At 36.9% G+C, this 20801-nt stretch overlaps 1 protein-coding gene across 5 annotated transcripts in view; it reads left to right on the top strand.

Annotated features, from left to right (window-relative positions):
- Nucleotides 1–19349, top strand: part of LOC125670918 (somatostatin receptor type 2-like) — a 60118-nt gene extending 40769 nt beyond the window's left edge. For 4 of the 5 annotated variants that reach the window (XM_048906354.2, XM_048906353.2, XM_048906356.2 and 1 more), the window contains one exon: nucleotides 16612–19349. In XM_048906354.2, the coding sequence (XP_048762311.1) occupies nucleotides 16774–18030 (1257 nt within the window). In that variant the 5' untranslated portion in view covers nucleotides 16612–16773 and the 3' untranslated portion in view covers nucleotides 18031–19349. Of the gene's footprint in view, nucleotides 1–13905; nucleotides 14068–16611 lie in introns of those variants that run through there. The other variant, XM_048906355.2, reaches the window with a different exon arrangement.
- The last annotated feature ends 1452 nt before the right edge of the window (nucleotides 19350–20801 follow it).

The following is a 20801-nucleotide window of genomic DNA, read 5'->3' as shown; positions in this document are numbered from 1 at the left end:
GGGTGTAAATGGATTAGGACAACTGTTGTTTGACAAATTTGAATTCTTTCTAAAACGGGTATTGGATCATGATTAATTGGATGTTTTTGTATGAAGAATTATTGTAACGTTGCCAATTTTAAATTGTGTTTGTTCTTAAATCATTAACCGGTCACTGTAGAGAGTTCGATTCATTACCGGGCGGCGAGTCGAGCCGAGGTCTTCAGTCCAAGACCCGCTCGTGTCATAGCTCCATCAAACCCATGACATAAACATTGCTAGTGATTGCTCCTTTGCCAAAACGCACGGCATTTAGAAGTGAGAATCACGGGTTTTTTGGATATGACTTTGAAAACGGAGGTCCTCTGTCGCGAGAGGCGTTGACACGTTAAAAAACCTTCACCACCACGACCGTAACTAAGCATAGGTCTAGATTGACGTCTCAATATGAGTGAAACATTCTCATCGGGACGTAAAACAAACAACCAAATCGTTACAGTTCCAACAGCATTGTATTATAGATTTAAAAGTTTTAGGTATAGCTGCCCTTATATTACTGGGCTCAGATAACCAACATCTTTTATCCAGTAACTTATTACAAATCATATCATTTTGAATATCAACACCCAATATGTATTGTAGTTGTACAAATCTGCTTTGTAGAAATGCGTGATTCGTAAAAAATAAGTTCTACCATGGAGATGTGTCGATTAATTGCCAAATACTACTGTTTCAAATATCCCCTTTGACGCACAAGAGCTAAGAATGCAGTATTGTTAGGTGTGTTATACAGAATATTGGTCAATTCCATTGTTTGTTTTTGATTTGTACTTGTCAAAAAGAAAGGTCATAACCTTCAGTATTTGTATTCAATTTATTGACGTCTTTTAAGAAGTTTCAACAAAGCATATGCAATTAGCGCCCGCTAGGATCAATAGGAACTTCTACTTGATCGTGTTCATCAAAGCATTCTAAGATAGCAAATTCCTCTCAGATAACCTACATCCAAATAACAGAAAAGCAAAGGGAGGACCTTCTTATAATTTGTCGTTAGAAATGCAGTGATGCACACGAGCGTTTTGAATGTAAAAGTCGTACTAAAGCTGATATCAAGATTCCTGAACGTTATTTGAACACATCCCAACAGACTGACCGGATGTATATACACGAATCTCTACTATCAGGGCATATGTGCTGTGTTGGATGCGAAAGAATACGCCTCCTATAGCAAAGAGAGGTTGAGGCACGGTTCATTTTCAAGTTTACAAGATGATTCAAATTAATGTCATTGAACATAGTCCTTACTTATAAAGCCATCAGTTGGGTACTTCCGCCTATACGTCTTAGACCGTATGAAAAAAAATCCGCTAATCTTCCGAGAATATTAACATCATTATGTGTTTCGACCAGATACCTGTATCAGCGTGAAATTGTATCTCTATCTTTTCACTCTGATTGAAGAAATACGTTTTGTTTTCTCCGCGACATCTTGCGGCGGGTGTGATCGGTCAATAAGGGATGCTTACTCTTCCTAGGCACATGAGAACACCACTGGTATATCATGAATGTTCCATGTTAGATGTTTAAGTGGGGACAAGAGTTCGCATAGGTCTTTAAACTGAAGGTAAAGCTAATAATAACAATAAATGTTGGTGAAGCCTTAATGCCGTGAGGCGAGAGATGGTAAATTATTATGGTATGAAAGGTGAAGATAACAGTGATCAATTTCACAACTCCTGTAAAGGTGAAGAGAATAGTGATCAATCTCACAACTCCTATAAGCAATACAAAAGAAAGAGTTGGGCAAACACGGACCCCTGGACATACCAGAGGTGGGATCAGGTGCCTAGGAGGAGTACGCATCCCTTGTCGACCGGTCACATCCGCCGTGACCCCCATATCCTGATCTTGTAAAGGAGAATCCGTAGTCAGAATCAGTGTGTAAAGAACGGCCTAACAATCGGTATGAAACACTCAGACAGCATTGGACCCAATGACAGGTTTTATTGGCAGTTTGTTATAACGACCATAGAATTTGGGAAGTACTTACTTAAACGAGACTGTTGAGGCTACTGTAACAGCAGCTTATTCGTCAGTAGCCTGCCTCGATTAAAAGACGTATTATACGCAGAACATGTTCTTTCGTAATGAATCAGCTGAGACAAAAACACCATGTATATATATTGCTACATAATATGGGAAATTGACTATGTGGAGAAGCTGAAGTCATCCCGTTCGTCATAAAGTTGAATACATGTAATTTATTGGCCGTTAACATATGTGATCAAAAATACAAATTCAATCATAAACCAAGCCACAGTGTGAGATATTCTGATAACTGCGGACATGTCTCAAAATACGTTGAATTATACTCGTGCACTTTTTTTTTCATTGGAGTGCAAATGATGAAAAAAAAGTATTGATTACACTGAATACATCAAACTGGAAACTCCTCGTCAAACTTTGGCCAATGCATTTAAATCCATTTACCTTTCGTTGAACACTTACTTGTTAATACTAATGTTTCCGGGTGTTAATTGGTCGAACATACACATTGATATCTATTTTTGCCGAATCGTTGCGATCGGAATTTCATTAAAATGTACAGGAAAAGTAAAGACTATAATCATAATGTGATCAAAGTAAGAGGGTGCATAGATTCCTAATTGACGGAGTGTTTTGTAGCTTCCAAATTGACGGAGTGTTTTTGGGATTACGCTCATTGGCCTGTTGAAATGTTGTTTTTTAAAACGTGAAATATGGCTTGTCTTGTATCCGTTCGCATTTGCTTCCAATAAAACGTGCAACTTCTGGAGAATGAATGAAACCTATTCTGTAATTAAATGATATGCATTTAGTATGATAGATTAATGTGATGCTGAGTTTTCCCGCTAGTTACACGTTTTTATGGCAGTGCCTCAAAGTCAGGATTAGGATAAATGAAGCTGCGGGTATCGACATTCCAAAGCTGAAAAAAACATTTGATTATTCATTTCAAAATATCTCATTATACCCGCACTTCCTAAAGAAAGTGCATAGGAGTTCGGCTTAATTCCTATAAACTATATAGTCTATAGTGTTGAAACTTACATTGCTCAACTTCAATCAGATGTAACGATTGGTTCTGATTTTAATAAATGTGGCTCTGTTTTCCGTGTAACAATACATTCTACAACGACCATTGAGAATAAATCTACAAGAATTCCTCTGTCGGCGCGGGTTCGAATCCCGCTCGCGCCGGTAAGTGAGAAAGTTTCCCAGTTTACTTTCGGAAGGTTGGTGGTACATTGTATCTGGGTTCTCTCTTCGACCAATAAAAACTGGGCGCCACCAGATAACTGAAAAAATGTTGAGTGTGGCGGAAAACATCAATCAATCAATCTACAAGAATTCGCAAAACCGGTCGCGGTAGCTCGGTAGTAGACCGGTCGCTTTGTAACCGAGGTCGTGAGTTCGGACCCGCTTGTGCCATGGTCGCGGTAGCTCGGTGGTAGACCGGTCGCTTTGTAACCGAGGTCGTGAGTTCGGACCCGCTCGTGCCATGGTCGCGTCAAACCTAAGACGTGAGCATTGGTAGTTATTGTTCCTTCGTCAAACGCTCGGCAATTAGAAATGAGAATTATAGGTCTTTCGGATGCCTTAATGACTGCATCTAGTTGTAAACAAGTGTTATGGGTCTACCTAAACAAGGGACCATTCTTGATGGTGTCAGCTGATCACTCTGTAAATCAAAATCTTCACAGAGAGCTCGGAAGACAAACAATCTATCATCACTTCATATTCTAAATATCCATACACTAGTGCGAGCATTGAGAGGAATTTGTGTGAAAACGCAAATGTCATCAAGCGATCTTAACCGCGGAAATCAATAGATGGAAATAAATCATTCAGATTATCAAAGTTCTTCTCTGATGACAATGTATCATCAATAACTTAGCTGTAGACGTGACGAAGCCTGGGTTATAAATCGCATGTGCTGTAATTAGATTTTATAGATTTCAATGAGAATAAATTCACGTATTAAAATTTTACGGATTACATTTTCATATTTTTACTGGTTGACACCACAAAATCAATATTAAAAACCCTGGGGATAAAATTGATATCCACACTGAAAATAAGAAAACAATACAATCCTTCTAAGCAATATCAGAGAGAGTGTGCGTATGTGTTTGTAAGAGGCATGTTTAGCACGACATTATTTTGACGAAAATTCTCTCGCTTGTCAAATCCAGCATTTATTGATATGTATATTTTTCTAGTGATCATAATTATTTATTTATTTATTTTTAGACAATTTCTGAATTTCTATATTAACATGTCTTATTAAAATCAATACAACATATAATGCAATACTAAAGTAGGAAATCTCTCGTTCTCTCTCTCTCTCTCTCTCTCTCTCTCTCTCTCTCTCTCTCTTTTCTGCCTACATATATGTTACCATAAACAACATTAAAATAATTCTCTATTAATTAAACATTAAATTGAACAGGTTATCTTGTTTCCGTACGTGAATGTTGTAATCGTGTGTCCTCTTTGACCGCCGCGGTGGTCTACAGGTTAGAGTGTTCACCCCGCATGGGGAAGGTTGGGGTTCGAATCGAGGCCGCGACAGACCCAAGTCGTTAAAACAGGTAGTGACAGTTCCATCGCCAAACGCTCTGCATCAGGTGTGAATGTCACGGGTCTTCGGAGATGAGTTAATAAAGGATGTCCCGTGTCACAGTAGGTATTGCACGCTAAAGAACTCTCATTGCTCAATAGTCGTAAGCGCCGAGCATAGGCCTAAATTTGAAGCCCTTCACCGGTCTTGGTGACGTCTCCATATGAGTGAAAAACGTTTAGCAAGCTAAAGCTCAGGGACAGAAAATGTAACGACTTGTTAAATAAAAAGCATATTATAATGTACCCAGCCACAGAGCCTGGAAGATTCTACCCATTACTATAAGAAAAGAAGGCAAATGTGACTATATTCACCAACAAAAATCGTTATTTTTTTTATTTTAAGTTCATGTAGTTTGTTTCAATATATACGAAAAAATAGGAAATGTTACCGAACACATCTTAAAAGGTACAGCAACATGACAGTTCATTGTATTTATCGATTCTCTCATTTTGTATTCCAGTACATATGAATCAGGCTTGATTCTATTTTCTCAACGTTCTTGCGCGGCTTATAACACGTGTTAAACTTAAATTCGCAATGCTAAAAACTAAGAAAGAGCGTCGAAAGACGACTAATCTTCATCAAGCCTACAATTTCATAAATCAATGCGCAATTCAACTTTCAAACACAAATAAAGAAACTGAACCAAGAAACATATTCCTCCTTGGCGGAAATTCCAAATTACGTATAGAAAGTAGCTATTATTGCCGATCATCTTAATATATTTGGTTTTTAGTCCCCTACCGACGAAGTCGAAGGGGACTAGGTTTGCGCTCCGTCCGTCATTGCAGTTTTCCGCACTTTTTTTCTGTTCTTGCAGATAATTTATTTAATATTTGGTACGTTGCTTTGCCATAACAAGTTACAGATCAAGTTTGAATTTCGTCTCGGTCCGTTCATTTTTCACTTAGTTATGGCCCTTGGACTTAGAAAAATAGCATGAATTATCAATTTTCCAGAATTTGTTTTGTTGTGCTTGCAGATATTCATCTGATATTTGGTACATTGCTTTGCCATAACAAATTACAAATCAAGTTCGAATTTCGTCTTGGTCCGATGATTTTCCATTAAGTTATGGTCCTTGGACTTAGAAAAATAGCATGAATTATCAGTTTTCCGGTACTTTTTTTGGTTGTGCTTGCAGATGTTCATCTGGTATATTGCTTTGCCATAACAAGTTACAGATCAAGTTCGAATTTCGTTTTGGTCTGTTGATTTTTCATTAAGTTATGGCCCTTGGACTTACAAAAATAGCATGAATTGTTAGTTTACATCCAAGTTTCTTTTATCTGTAGATAAGAGTACTACACTCATTAAAACTTCTAGCATAGTAATTCAACAATATAGCTAAGTTATTCATGATCACCTACATGTCACAGTTTATTGACTTGGTTAAAGACTTAAACCTAATTATAAATTTGTCTTTTTTTCCTGGTCTAGTCTCTACTCGAATAGTAGTTGATTTCCAACTATTCCCCTCCTGGTTCCCCAATTTTTCCGTTTACCATAACCTACATAATGAACTTTGAATATAGTTGTGGTACAGTAATTTCTGCAACCGGTAGGGGACTATGTATTGCCATGCAATACTCTCAGAATGCTTGTTTATAATGGATTGAAACATTGTTAGGGTAAATGAAAAGGTGGTGATAGCGAACAGTGACCAATCTCATACCTCCTATAAAGAGTTATTAAATGTAGGGCAAACACGGATCCCTGGATATATCAGATGCCTAGAAAGAGTAAGCATCCCCTGTTGACAGATCACACCTGTCGTGAGTCCTATACCTTGACCAGGTAACCGGAGTAATCCGTAGTCTAAAGTCAGTAAGTAAAAAACGGTCTAACAATTAGTATGAAACACGTCAGACAGTATTTGACCAAATGACTGGTTTTATAAATCGATATTAATTTCAACACCGAAAATCGTTAAACTACTAAAACCAGTGTATATAGAAATCATGTACACCGAGTTTCCTCCAATAATTTCTAAACTATTACGAGATTCATCTTTAACGTTAGGTATTTTATTTGATAATGTCATATTTGCATACAACTGACAAACAAATGCAGACATTTCCGATGGAAAATTGAACTATAGTCTATATTAAAGTGTAACCATATTTCTATTCCCTCCTATTTGTACAAGTCGGTAAATCGTAAGAGAACATTTACAGTGTTCTTTTAACCGCTTTATCAGATATTAGTAAGGCAAATTCTAGACAAAATGCGACTGTTTTATTCTAATCCAATGTTATCTTTTCCAGAAATTATCTAAATATAGTAAGAGAGTTATTTTCTTTGATAGATATTCTAATTTTCAGTCAGTATATATGGAGGTCGTGTTCTACATACGGAACTAGACCACTGAGCCTGGTAGTATTCCACTATCATGAAGGGGGTTTTCTATCATTATCTTCCTTGGCGAATAATAAATCATTACAAGGGCAGGTCTAGTTTGCGAATTCTTCAATATTCCGATTTCGCAAAATTTAGCGGTCATTTTATCATGTAAAATACGTAATATACTATACAGCAACCCAATAAATGAACGGAATACTTTGAACAACCCTTGGGGTATTTTGAAATATTGTTAACATCTTTGTGTAAAGTCTTCTGAGTGACACGACGGTAGGTGACATCACATCTAGCCTATCGTTTCTTACAAGTTAAAAATCTAATACAGGCACTGATCGAAATAGGTAATCCAAGTACATGAAGAAAAGAACATTTCTTTTAACAAAATTGCCCATTTTTATATCTGACACCTTTCCCAAAACCCAACAAGCTTGGATTGTCAAGTGGTTCTGTGCTACAGAACATCTGCGTTATACAACACACCGTGTTCTTAGAAGCTTACGTTCTAGTCGAGGAAAATTTCACCAGTCGCCTAAAACTTGAATTCATCAACAAATATGAAAGTCACAAATTGAATGATAAAAGCAAATGAGGTCACGTATATTGTACACAATATAACAGAAACGCAATTAGTTGCATCACCTTGTAGATGAAATAAATCCTTCTTGTGGATTACAAATATTGTTGATTAGCATGAAAAGGTGAAGATAACGAACAGCGATCAATCACATTACCTCTATGAGTTAGGCAAACACGGACGATCAGGTGCCTAGGAGGAGTAAGCATCCCCTGTGGACCGGTCACACCCGCCGTGAGTCCGTTTATTGATAAGGCATAATACATGTTAGGGCTGATTCCATTAAACAAGTAAAATAACGAGATTTTGCAAAGACACCAAACATGGACATTAAATGGTGGTAGTGTTTCAGTGGTAGAGCGTTCGCTTCATGACCGGTAGGTCGTGGGTTCGAGTTCCACGTGTGCCTTTGCCGCGCAAGTTTGGACGCCACAATAGGAAGTGAATGTTCCTTTTCCAAACGCTCGACAGTTAGAAGTTTTTCGGATATGATCTTAAAAACGGAGGTCACGTGTTGTAGTAGGCATTAGCACGTATTGCATGGGTCTAAATTTGTGACACTTCACTTACAGCTGGTGAAGTGTCAATATGACAAAAATTCTCAAAGGGAGACAAGCATGACACAAGAGAACACCACTTCACGTCGTGATCACTTCTAAAGTTTCAGAAAGTTGGTAATATGAAATATACAATGTAAATGAAAGAACAGATGTAGATTTCGAAAGTGGTCACTTTAGGGTTGGGTGGGTGACATCACTGCACGCATTATATCAGTATTCAGAAGGGAAGGGTCAGGACAAGCAGAGGTCAGGTACCGTACGGTAGCTCGTTCGGTTGACGGAGTCGCTTGCTTCCGAGTGACTATTAATTCCGCATAAGCACTGAATTTTAAGTTACATACATGGGATTTCTCTTGTCAACGTACTTTGAAGGGTCCAAATCAGTGGTGAGAAAATTAACAGTGTCTTGTGCTTGAACAGACCAGCTGATCCACTTACCTCGTGAAACTGATAATGACTAACTAGACTGCATTGATTTTTAATTTTGGTCGCAACAGGACATTAAATTTGTGATGCATTAGAAAAGTCTTGTATATGTAGATGAATATTTATCCTAGAATAGGAAAATCGTGCCTATTGTTTGCTATTGTATTAGAAGAGATTTAAAGAAGCTCGTTCCTTGTCTTTGCAATTAAAAAAAATCATAGAGGCCTATAACAATGTTTTGATGAGAATGCGTTTAAGTTTAGAAATAAACACTGATATTTTTCACACAAACCTAAGAATATATTTGTGAGGTGTTTTTTTTTTTTTATATAAAGACTGATGTAAGATGTAGCGTCGGTTGCTTAGTGGTTAGGCTGTCAGCCTCTCGACCGAAGGATCGTGGGTTCGAGTCCTGGTAGCGGCAGGGCTGGCGTTGTGTCCTTGGGAAAGGCACCTCACTCGAATTTCCTCAATCCACCCAAGTGTAAAAGTGGTACCTGGACAGTGAAAGATATTGTTAGAATGTTAGTGCTCTAGCGCCTATAACGGCAGCTTGCAGGAAGCTGAGAAAGTTCTAGATTGATATAAGGTCTCTCGGGGTATAATATTAGTATTGTAAAGCGCTTTGAGCAGCATGCGCTGGAAAAGCGCTATATAAAAACTTATCTTTATTATGTAAGAATTTTATTATGAATATTGTATAACATCGCACGTATGTTTTGTAACAACTTTTATTAGTTATTTCAAAATGTGCATATTTCCAGCTGAGGTGTTTATTCTTCTTCGGGTTTTTGATATTGACTTATCGGACAATTTCTGTTTCTCTTCTTGCTTGCAATAATGAAGCCAATTCTTTTCTACGCTTTAGAATATAAATTTCTGTTTAACATAATGGTTAAATTGAATTTCCACTAGTTGATTGCAGTTTGTAACGAGATGTTAAAAAATATTTGTGGTGAAATTGTAGTTCATTTAAAAACAGTGTCGTCCAGAATATTAACATCACTTCATAACTAATAGATGCTAGGATTATAAATCAAACAATTTCTTTCTTCTGGGAAATATGATTCCAAACTTAGTGCACGCAATCTAGCGGAGACGCCCACCGCAAGGTTAAAACAGCTTAGTTAGTGATCGCGCGATGAACAGAAAGTCAGTTACTAAAATAATTTCAAAGACAAAACATAACAAACAAGAGATTTTAGATTATGTTCTTGGATTTGACGAATAACAATTGATTCAGTAATAAATCATTTTGAGGACTGAATCATCCAAAGAAAAAATATTTTGTCCTTCATACGACACAGCACTGGTATTTTGCAGGTCGGATAATAATTTACTCCACATCTGTTTCTCGAATTTGACTTTCGAAAGCGTGTATCAAACAGAATTTTCATAAAGAATCTATTTCAAGAATATAGGAAAACTTAACTTTCATTTTGGGTGAAAAGAGGGATTTGTAGGGACGATCTTGGCGATGCATGTTCATACTTCAACTACGTGAATATTCTTTGAACTTGCCATTTGCTGCTTTTTTAAATAGTCTATTTTCGTACATGTAGTAGCTTTAAATTTTCTCTTACATCTTAAATCTTTAATGAATAACACTCCGTTTACATAATCAAGATAAAGGGTTCACGGTGGGTGTGACCGGTCTACCAGGGGCTGCTCATTCCTCCTTAGACCACTGGGCAGGGGCCCGTGTTTGTCCTGCTCTCAATTTGATATTCTGTATAGGATTTTGAGATTGATCACTATTCGTTATCTTCACGAAAGGAAATGATCTACAGATTCTTCCTCCGCCAGAAGTGGATGACAAATTGCTTTAACAATGTTTCATAGGATGCAAAAAGAAACCAGCTGCAATCGCATCAGTAAAACTGTATTTATAGTACCTTACTGAAGTTAGAGAATGTGAATTTGTTGGTTTACAATTTGACGTTCTTTGATACATATTTGTATATTAATCAAGGTCGAAGTGAACTTAGTTGATATCATGATTATTGACTTGATCACACTCGATTTCCTTAGAAAATTAGGTACGCGCTACATATTTCATTATCCCCTCCATCTGGCTACCAGACTTCCTTGTAGCTGAAAATTCAATTGTCAGCTTCAGTCAAATTCAATACACCATCAACAACAACCCGAATGCAAAGCTAACGCCCTAAATACTAGGCTATCCCTACAAAATACAGAGGTACGGATATAATATACATGTAATTTGGCAAGTGTAGATATGCAATCATACTAAGAAATTTCAGTCTTCGTTGTAATTGACCTGTATTATCCAGATGAATATTATGGGGGTACAGTGTACTTATGAAACGTGTAAGAAAACATTGTAATTAAATCGCATTTGCTTCTCAGAACAGTGGGTGAAATACACACATTTGATGAAATGGACGAGGATGAGAAATGTTTCTGTGTGTTGTTTTACGTTCTGACGAGGATGAGAAATGTTTCGCTGTGTTGTTTTACGTTCTGACGAGGATGAGAAATGTTTCTGTGTGTTGTTTTACGTTCTGACGAGGATGAAAAACGTTTCTGTGTGTTGTTTTACGTTCTGACGAGGATGAGAAATGTTTTGCTGTGTTGTTTTACGTTCTGACGAGGATGAGAAATGTTTTGCTGTGTTGTTTTACGTTCTGACGAGGATGAGAAATGTTTCTCCGTGTTGTTTTACGTTCTATTCGAGAATTTTTAACTCATATAGAGACATCACCATCTTCAGATGCAAGAAATAATCGGTCGCGGCGGCTCAGTGGTAGAGCGTTCGTTTTGTAACTTGGTGGTAGCGAGTTCGAGCCCCGTTCGTGTCATAGCCGGGTCAAACCTAATAGCGGTTGCTCCTTCGCCAAACGCCTGGCATTTTGAAGTGAGATACATGGGTCTTTCGGGTGTGGACTTGAAAATAGAGGTCCCGTGTCGCAACAGGCGTTGTCATGTTAAAGAACCCCAACTGTCGCCGTCCGAAAGAACCGAGCCTTTCACTCCTATCACAGGCACTGTCACTATCTCTGTTATACGTCATAAGCTTGACGCGGCGCCGAATCGAGCACCATCAACAACAACCCGAATGCAAAGCTAACGCCCTAAATACTAGGCTATCCCTACAAAATGGAAAACAGGTGTATATAGACTAACTTTATGTAATGAAAGTGACAGGATGGGGATATCGCTGTCTCAATAATAGCATCTAGTGTTAATCACGTGCTAGCTGCGACATAACCTAGTTTCCATGATCGTTTACGCATTATTACCACGAATTTATGTCCAAGTAAAATAAATTCTGCGTAAAAGACTCATTTTCTGTGGCAACCCATCTCCGAATACATGTACGTTAGTCCGGATTCTGAAAGAAACTGCAAGATACACATATAAATAGATCTAGGGAGACATTCAATAAGACTGGTTTCAAGTTTACAATGCAGAAATATCCAAGTTATAAATGTGTGCAATCAGACTAGCTTCATGATAGTAGTCTTAAATGAGCAGGGTGCGGACATTACAGTTTTAATGACAGGATATAGGACTCCCCGCGGAATTTTTCGCATAGCATATCACGATTTTTAGCAAACTTAGGCAATGCAACCTTGCGTGATGATCTAGGTTGAATGTTTTAAATTTTTTAACTTCTCTAGATGAGTTTGCCAGATTGTATGTGCTAACGATTATGCGAGTATTTTGTTTTGAATTTTAAATGATGCATTCAGGGACTTGCCTGCATGGTGAACACAGGTCTGGGCTCCTAGCGATTTTCAAGTCAAGAAGCAAATTTTGGAAAACAGTGGGCTCGCTGTTCGACGTTGACACTAAGCTCACTTAAAAATTCTAGGAAATAAGAAAAATGCACGTGGCAAGTCCCGGAAGTTTCTGCATCTCTATCTTTCGAATGAACTCAAATTAATTGCGCTGTATATTTGATAATTACGAAACATTTGCATTTTATATTTTTCGAGCAACACACGCGTTTTATTAGACTTAATTCGGATTGACCGAATGGACTACAAATTCGTCACCTTATGAGTTTGTTAATTTACACCAGAAAATGACAGTCTCCTTGGTTTTACAGAAACAAAGACCCATCATAATGCAAACATTGCACAGTGCACTCTACCATATAGTCTTTTTATGGTGAAAAGATTAATTATGGGACTTTCAAACGATTTATTTTCTTTTTTAATCGAGTTTCAGGAAACCATTGGTAAATTTTCTAACGTTTTATAAACAAACTGAATGAGAGCATTTCCTTTTGATACTTTTATCCATTCTCTCATGATGAGAAAAATGCATGTTACTGTAACATTTATCATAATACGAAATGCCCCAAGTATTGAAATATACACCCTGTGATTATTACGTAACGTGAAAGTCGGATTACCCCGTCAGCGTGTAATAAATGGAATCGCCGATTTCCGTAAGATTCTATCTGCTCAATCCAAATGACTGCTTTCTGCGGTGTATTGTTTGCCTTAAGTTGGGCGGTTATAAGGAGCCATTTTATTAGTTGTATGAACGAATGGTTAATGGTTTCGTTAATGGTTTTAAGTCTGTTGAAGATTGGTCAAATCTGGACTTAAGACGTGTCTGGTAGCAGTTTCTTTTAAAATCTATCGAATTAACGTATGCAAAAACATAAAATAGCTCTTCATCATAGAATGTCTAATTACATTTCACCGCTCTTGCTTCCCTGTTAAACGTGATCGACAAAGTAAATGTTGCTCTTCGTAGAAATAAAAGTATAGTGATACAGTAGGAAAATATGAAGTTAACCAATTTGTCATCAAGCTTAAAGAGTCTATTACATGATGAATAATAATAGATTTATGATTATAACTCGTTTGATATCGTTTATAATAAAACGGAAATATCCAAGCAGGGATTACAATTATGACTTGTTTTATCAGCGCATTAATATCGACGCCGCACAAATCTTCAAGGACCAATAAATGACAGCTTTTTCAATGCCCTCTCGAAATTGTCATTTTATTTTCAAGTGGAAGATTTCAAATCCAAAAATGTTTCACAAATATATTGACATTAAACAGATGTGCAAGTGATGACATTATATTTACCATTCTGCTCCAACCTAAATGCCTGTAAAGTGAGCAGAACCGAAATCCAAACTTACTATTGGATTTTGCCTTGTTACTAATATGTTTTCATTATTTCGTACTTTTTTGACCAGCTCTTTCGGGAAAATTATTAAAATATCTTAATGGCCATAACTTCATTCCCTGGTATTTTATTTTCCCCGTGGATTTATTGTTGTCAGCTATTTGAGAAAAGTAGCTTGCAAAGAAATTCCAACCTTTTTCTTGTCAGAGTGAAATTCAACTCACTCGATTATAAATAACGATCGATTTTACACCGGGTTCGGCTGTGTCTCCAACACTTCGACATTGTCTCCGAGATTAGAAGGTTCTATCGCGGTGTACGCTTCGTATTGCTGTGGACATTTCTTCTGTAGGAACATGTTCCATGCGATTCTAGATCTGGTAAGGAAAGAATTTTATATTACTTTAAATTGATAGGAATATTTTCACATTTTTTTCCTGTTTATCACGATGGAAATCCAAAGAGAACATTGACTTTATGAAATTGATAAATTAAAGTTTGATATAAGTAATTACAATGCACAGGATAAAAATACTGATTTTATATTATTTGTTTTAAAAATATAGTCATGGTACATTATTCCTATAAAAATGGTATTTTACAAAAAAACAAATAATAAGTTATAAAAACGATCAAAAACAGTCTTTTATTATCTGACCATACTTGTCTTACCTGAACTGTAATGTGGTGTTTCCTACAATCAGGAATATTATCCCCCCCCCTCAAATGTAAGGTTAGTATTTTACTGATGTGTACTCCTGGGACTTTGTGCATTATATTATGACTGCGGTAATTAACGTCCTCTCGTGTTCTGCTTTATCACACCTCTGAAAATGATACAGTGATATTCCTAATCTTAGTCTGATATTTCCCATCGCCCAACATCAAATTTAATGTCGTTCTGACTGATACAAATTATCCAATAAAGACGACCGGGGTCCACAGACACGTCGCAGCCGTCACGCTTGTGAAAAATGTATACTTCTATTCGATTTTGGTGTGATGCGGTATTTCCGGATAAACAACTTTAGGATCTGTTGATACCATTCTGTCATATTTCATTCTTTTGATAACTTCCGAAGGGTTACAGAGGATGAACTAGAATAAAACAAACTGTCGGCGATAAATTCAAACTGATAAACAAAGCAAACAAACTAGGCTTATTTGAATCGTTAATCATTGAAAACACGGATTCCTTTTACAACATCACAGACATTGAAGCCTAGATACGTGAAGTTTTTGGGAAGCAATCGGAAATTGATTCGCCAACCATCGCTTTTAAGTGCCCCTTGGGGCCGTGTAATTTCTATAGTGCAACAGTGCTGTTGTCATTTACGGTTTTTCTGCGTCAGTTCTAAAATGCGAAACTCTTTGCATTTGGACGGTCTATTTAATGTCTTGCAAAGCAAGGTAGATATAGTCTAGTTTCCTATACACCATTTCACTTTAATCCTACAAATTTTCTTTTATGATATGCAAGTTTTTTTTTACTTGCAATGAGATCGTGCCAATCGGATCACGGCGAATTTTTGTTATCAAATTCAAAAGATCTCAGGTTAATATAAAGTATTTCACATTGTGTAAATGTTTGCTCTTAAATATTGCTGTGCATGTACCAGCAACAGGCAACATTTTGTGGGCTTCTGAACAAGAAAAACTTTAATGCTTATCTGTAAATCGGTCTACTTGAAAACAGCTTTCAGTTAATTCTATTTTCTAACAGCATCGTCATAGAGTAACGGATTACACTAATGAATCTGTAAAATTATTCAAGATATGATCGAAAATGTTGGTTACGCATGCGCTCCTTATCTAGAGATTTCTTCTGGGGGTTTTAGATGCCTCTCAGGAAATTCCGTAAAATAACGAACTATAGTTATACTGGCATCATCTGTCATTGCAATTCTAAAATGCATCATGCATAAATAACCATTTCTATTTAATATGTATTGGTATAAATCAAACTGCTTGTGAATTTATCCCATAAATCTGCAGGAAGTGAAGAGATTTTGCAATGAATAATAAACTCGAAAATTGACAACGTCGATCTACAGTGATGTATCACGTAGAAGTTTATTACTCCCCGTCGCCCACCGTTCACCTTCGATCACCAGAATGCAACTCTAAACCATGATTCTCGTGATCTGTTAGTATTCAGCAATTCTACAATATTCTGGTCCATTCCGTTGTCCGAGTTAGTTACACATACCGCTCATCTAGGTTTCAGTTGTCCAAACTCTTTACTTTGAATAAAGGATTGCAATGTTTCATTTACACAGCCTTAATCCCACTGATTTCAAGTCTGTGGTTATTTCTAATAGATGTAATTTTTATAAATATAATTTAGCAATAATCAAATATATCGACAGTCTTGATTTACTATTGCTACTATACCATGGCCGCGTCAAACCTAAGATGTAAACAATATATATGTAATCATTGCTCCTTCGCCAAACGCTCAGTATTTAGAAGGTGGTTTTTTTTGTATGACCTTAAAAATGGATGCCCCGTGCCGCAGCAGGCTTTAAAACGTTAAAGAACCCTTAGTGCTACAGTCCTGAGCGCTAAACATAGGTCTAAATTGGTGGTACCTGATCTGAAGCTGGTGACGTCGCAATGTGAGTGAAAAAGTCTCGACGAGACGTAAAACAAACAAAAAATGAACAACCTTAATATGCTAAAACACGCTTATCACAAAGTGCTGGAGACGAACAATTCGTATACGTAATAATCATAATTCGGTATATCAAATGAGTTCATAATGTTTTGAAACTACAGGGAATGAAAATCACTTCACTATAAACGTGTTCGTTGTAACAGTGTTTTACTGTAGATCAGTAATCAATATTGGAGATCTAAAAGAGTAATATTCTGCATATTATTCTGTTAATAGTTATATATATTATTCTTATTCTTTTTTGCAGATCATGGACTTTAAAACCAGTCACCGGGTCGCATTACTATAGCCACTCCGACCAATCGTTTTAACAAGAAGTGGAAACCAATGCGATTCTTGTCCGATACCAACATAGACGATATGCCTCAATTTCTGAAATATAAATGATAGTCAATTGCAACGAAGAAAAATGGCTGAAGTATTGCAAACGTTATCCTCAATTACAACCGACAGTGTGATCAATGGAACCACACCGGGGTCTTACTACGACTGTGACCTCAATGACACCAAAAATGGAACTGCCACGGAAACTGATTCGATTTCTGCAAAAACTGTCATCTTAGTTAGTTCGTACTCTCTGATTTTTGTGATTGGCTTAATTGGTAATGGTCTTGTCATTTACGTGGTGCTTCGTTTCGCGAAAATGAAGACAGTCACTAATCTGTACATACTGAATCTGGCTGTTTCCGACGCCTTGTTCTTGGCTAGTTTACCTTTCCTTATTGTAACTACCATAATAAAGCACTGGATTTTTGGAGCAGCTATGTGTAAAATCTACTTTGTATTATTCTCCATTAATTTTTTTGCGAGCGTGTTTCAACTCACTGCTTTAAGTGCTGACAGGTTTCTCGCCGTCTGCCACCCTGTGAGGTCCTCCAGATACCGAAACACCACTATTGCATTCCTCATTTGCCTTGTTATGTGGTCGGTATCCTTCATCGTCATGCTCCCGATCATTTTATATTCGACGACATATGTCAATACAAACTCCAACACTAATCACCAGACCTGTACCATACTGTGGCCGGAAGGTCAGCCAATCCCTGCCGACAAAGCATTCACGTGGTATACCTTCTTGTTGGGATTCCTTATCCCTGTCTCGCTGATATCAGTCCTGTATATCTCAGTCATAATACGTCTACAAAACGTCGGGCCCGCCATTAAATCTAAGGAACGAAAACGATCGCATAGGAAAGTTACCCGTATGGTTTTGGCGGTAATATCAGTCTACGTGGTTTGTTGGTTGCCGTACTGGGTGTTTCAGATCAATTTAACCTTCCTCAAACGTGAGATAGAGGAATGGGAAATTTATCTCTTCAATGGCTTAACCGTTCTACAGTTCGCCAATAGCATGCTGAATCCCCTTCTGTACGCCTTTCTGAGTGAAAACTTTCGCCGCAGCTTTGTCAAGGCTTTTCAGTGCGCGTCAACAAATGACGTCAACAAAAGCTTATGTCATGAGAATAGCGTTTTCCCCAAATCTAGACAAAAGAAATGTTCAACAGCAGACGATAAGAAGAAAGCCGAAAAGTTTGAAATGGCTACAATGATCACTTCCGTTGAGAATGGAAATCACCAGCCAAAGAATGGTAGTGCCAGCTCTGTCAATGAGGAGGATGAATTGTATGTCGATAAGGAGAGTCAGACCCTGCAAGAAGACGTGTAAACAAACCCCACAAGAAAACGTAAATAGGATGAACGGTTGTACACAACTACTCTGTGTCATCAGAAGACATTTGTTGTTCGGTGTGTTGGACAAAGTACTTACACTCAATATTGTATTTGCTGTGTTTGATCTTAAGTCACCAAAACCCCAGAATATATTTTGTCTGGAAATTTATGTCTTTGTAAAATACTATTGAAGGGATATGTGATCTTGATGTTGGTATGATTTGTTTTGACAAGTGTATCACTGTACAATGTTAGAATGCATGATTTTGAATTGCAAACTATGCTGAATTACAGTAAAAGAAAATTCGAAAGTTTCTTAATAGAATAAGTAGCAGTGTACGGTATTATATAATTGAATATTTCCTAGCTTTCTGATTGGCTGAGATCCAACAAATTAAAAAAAATAGAGAAGTTTATATTCACCTCCATGTGCCTTCGAGGTAAACATAACATTCACTTTATCCATCATCGGCACCAAAACAAAAATGGGAATTCCTAAACTGGTGCGATTATTTATTATCATTTGATCTTTCTATGAAAATGTTCGTTTTTAATCAATTTTTACTAAGTTGATTGTATATTATTTAACGTCCCTCGCGAGAATCTTTCACCCATGTGGAGACATCATCATTGCCGGTGAAGGGCTGCAATATTAAGGCCTGTATTCGACACTTATGACTCTTGAGCAGGGGGGGGGGACCTTTATCATGCCACACCTGTTATAACACAGGGCCTCGGATTTTGCGGTCTTATCTGAAGGAGCGCCCCATTTGAGTCGCCTCTTACGAAAGGGGTACTGAAGACCTATTCTAACCCGGGTACCATCAGGAGGTGTTGCACCCTAGCTGTAAAGAAAGTTGGCGGACAAGGTATCGTTTCGTAGGCTTCAGAAGCCAGCGTCGATATTTTAAACCATTCAATCATATAATAAAACAATTATTGACATTTTAAAAGGTCAATACGATGATTTAGTTACCCTATAACTACACAAGTACAATATTTACCTTGCTCTCAGGGCTCGGTGAATAATGCACTTCTCGGGTAGTTAAACCGTCGTATTGACTTATAAAGATGTCAATACCGGTAATTGTATACTGCTAATTCTGAAATTATTGAATATCGGTGAACATGTAACAGAATATCTGACTTTTTAAAAGAACTAGGGACAGTTTCCTCTTGGTGCAATTCAAATGTATATATTTGTTGTTTTAGTAAAACAAACCTAATTAGTTTATTTGTGATTTTGTTCTGTTTTGTTGTGTACTGTCCTATGTAATGTCATCTTCAGAGATATAATAAAGTTGTGTATGAAAACGTTTTTCTAAAGTTACTTGCCTAATGCACATTTAAACACAATACGATCTTTCAATTTATCAAGTTAACTGCAAAATCTGATAAATCACCATCATGGTAATACTTCTCTTAATTTCAAAACTACAATTTTTTAACTTCTAATTATGTACCTTCCTTTTGAAACACCCCATCGGTTTTCTGTACCAGTGTTTTGCAAAGTATGCAAGAATACTTGAAGGAAGATTCAGACATATAAATGTTAAAGGTCCTTTTCGGTGTAATTTAGCCATGACATAAATACATTTTAACAAATACATGTGACAACTTAGCAACCATGAGACGAATACTTTAACACAATTACAAAGCAGATCAAACAAGTTGAAAAGATTACATTACATTTCTCCAATACATTCTGTGGAGAAGAAATTAAGTAATATGAGATTCTGTCAGATTCAATTGACACATTACACCACACTTCTTTCCACGAGTTACACTAGAGGTATACATATCACTGAATGGTATCCATTAGTTACACTAGAGGTATACATATCACTGAATGGTATCCATTAGTTACACTAGAGGTATATATACATATCACTGAATGGTAACCATTAGTTACAGTAGAAGTATACATATCACTGAATGGTAACCATGAGTTACAGTAGAGGTATATATACATATCACTGAATGGTAACCGTGAGTTACAGTAGAGGTATATACATATCACTGAATGGTAACCGTGAGTTACAGTAGAGGTATATATATATCACTAAATGATAACCGTGAGTTACAGTAGAGGTATACATATCACTGAATGGTAACCATTAGTTACAGTAGAGGTATACATATCACTGAATGGTAACCATGAGTTACAGTAGAGGTATACATATCACTGAATGGTAACCGTGAGTTACACTACAGGTATACATATCACTAAATGGTAACCGTGAGTTACAGTAGAGATATATATACATATCACTGAATGGTAACCGTGAGTTACAGTAGGTATATATATCACTGAATGATAACCATGAGTTACAGTAGAGGTATACATATCACTGAATGGTAACCATTAGTTACAGTAGAGGTATACATATCACTGAATGATAACCGTGAGTTACAGTAAAGATATATATATACATATCACTGAATGGTAACCGTGAGTTACAGTAGGTATATATATATCACTGAATGATAACCGTGAGTTACAGTAGAGGTATACATATCACTGAATGGTATCCATTAGTTACACTAGAGGTATATATACATATCACTGAATGGTAACCAAGAGTTACAGTAGAGGTATACATATCACTGAATGATAACCGTGAGTTACAGTAGAGGTATATATATATCACTGAATGGTAACCGTGAGTTACAGTAGAGGTATATACATATCACTGAATGGTAACCGTGAGTTACAGTAGAGGTATACATATCACTAAATGGTAACCATGAGTTACAGTAGAGGTA

This window comes from Ostrea edulis, chromosome 4 (assembly GCF_947568905.1).
Source record: "Ostrea edulis chromosome 4, xbOstEdul1.1, whole genome shotgun sequence".
Taxonomy (NCBI): Eukaryota; Metazoa; Mollusca; class Bivalvia; order Ostreida; family Ostreidae; genus Ostrea; species Ostrea edulis.
Note: the sequence above shows the minus strand (reverse complement) of the source record. Positions and strands in the feature narration are given on the sequence as shown.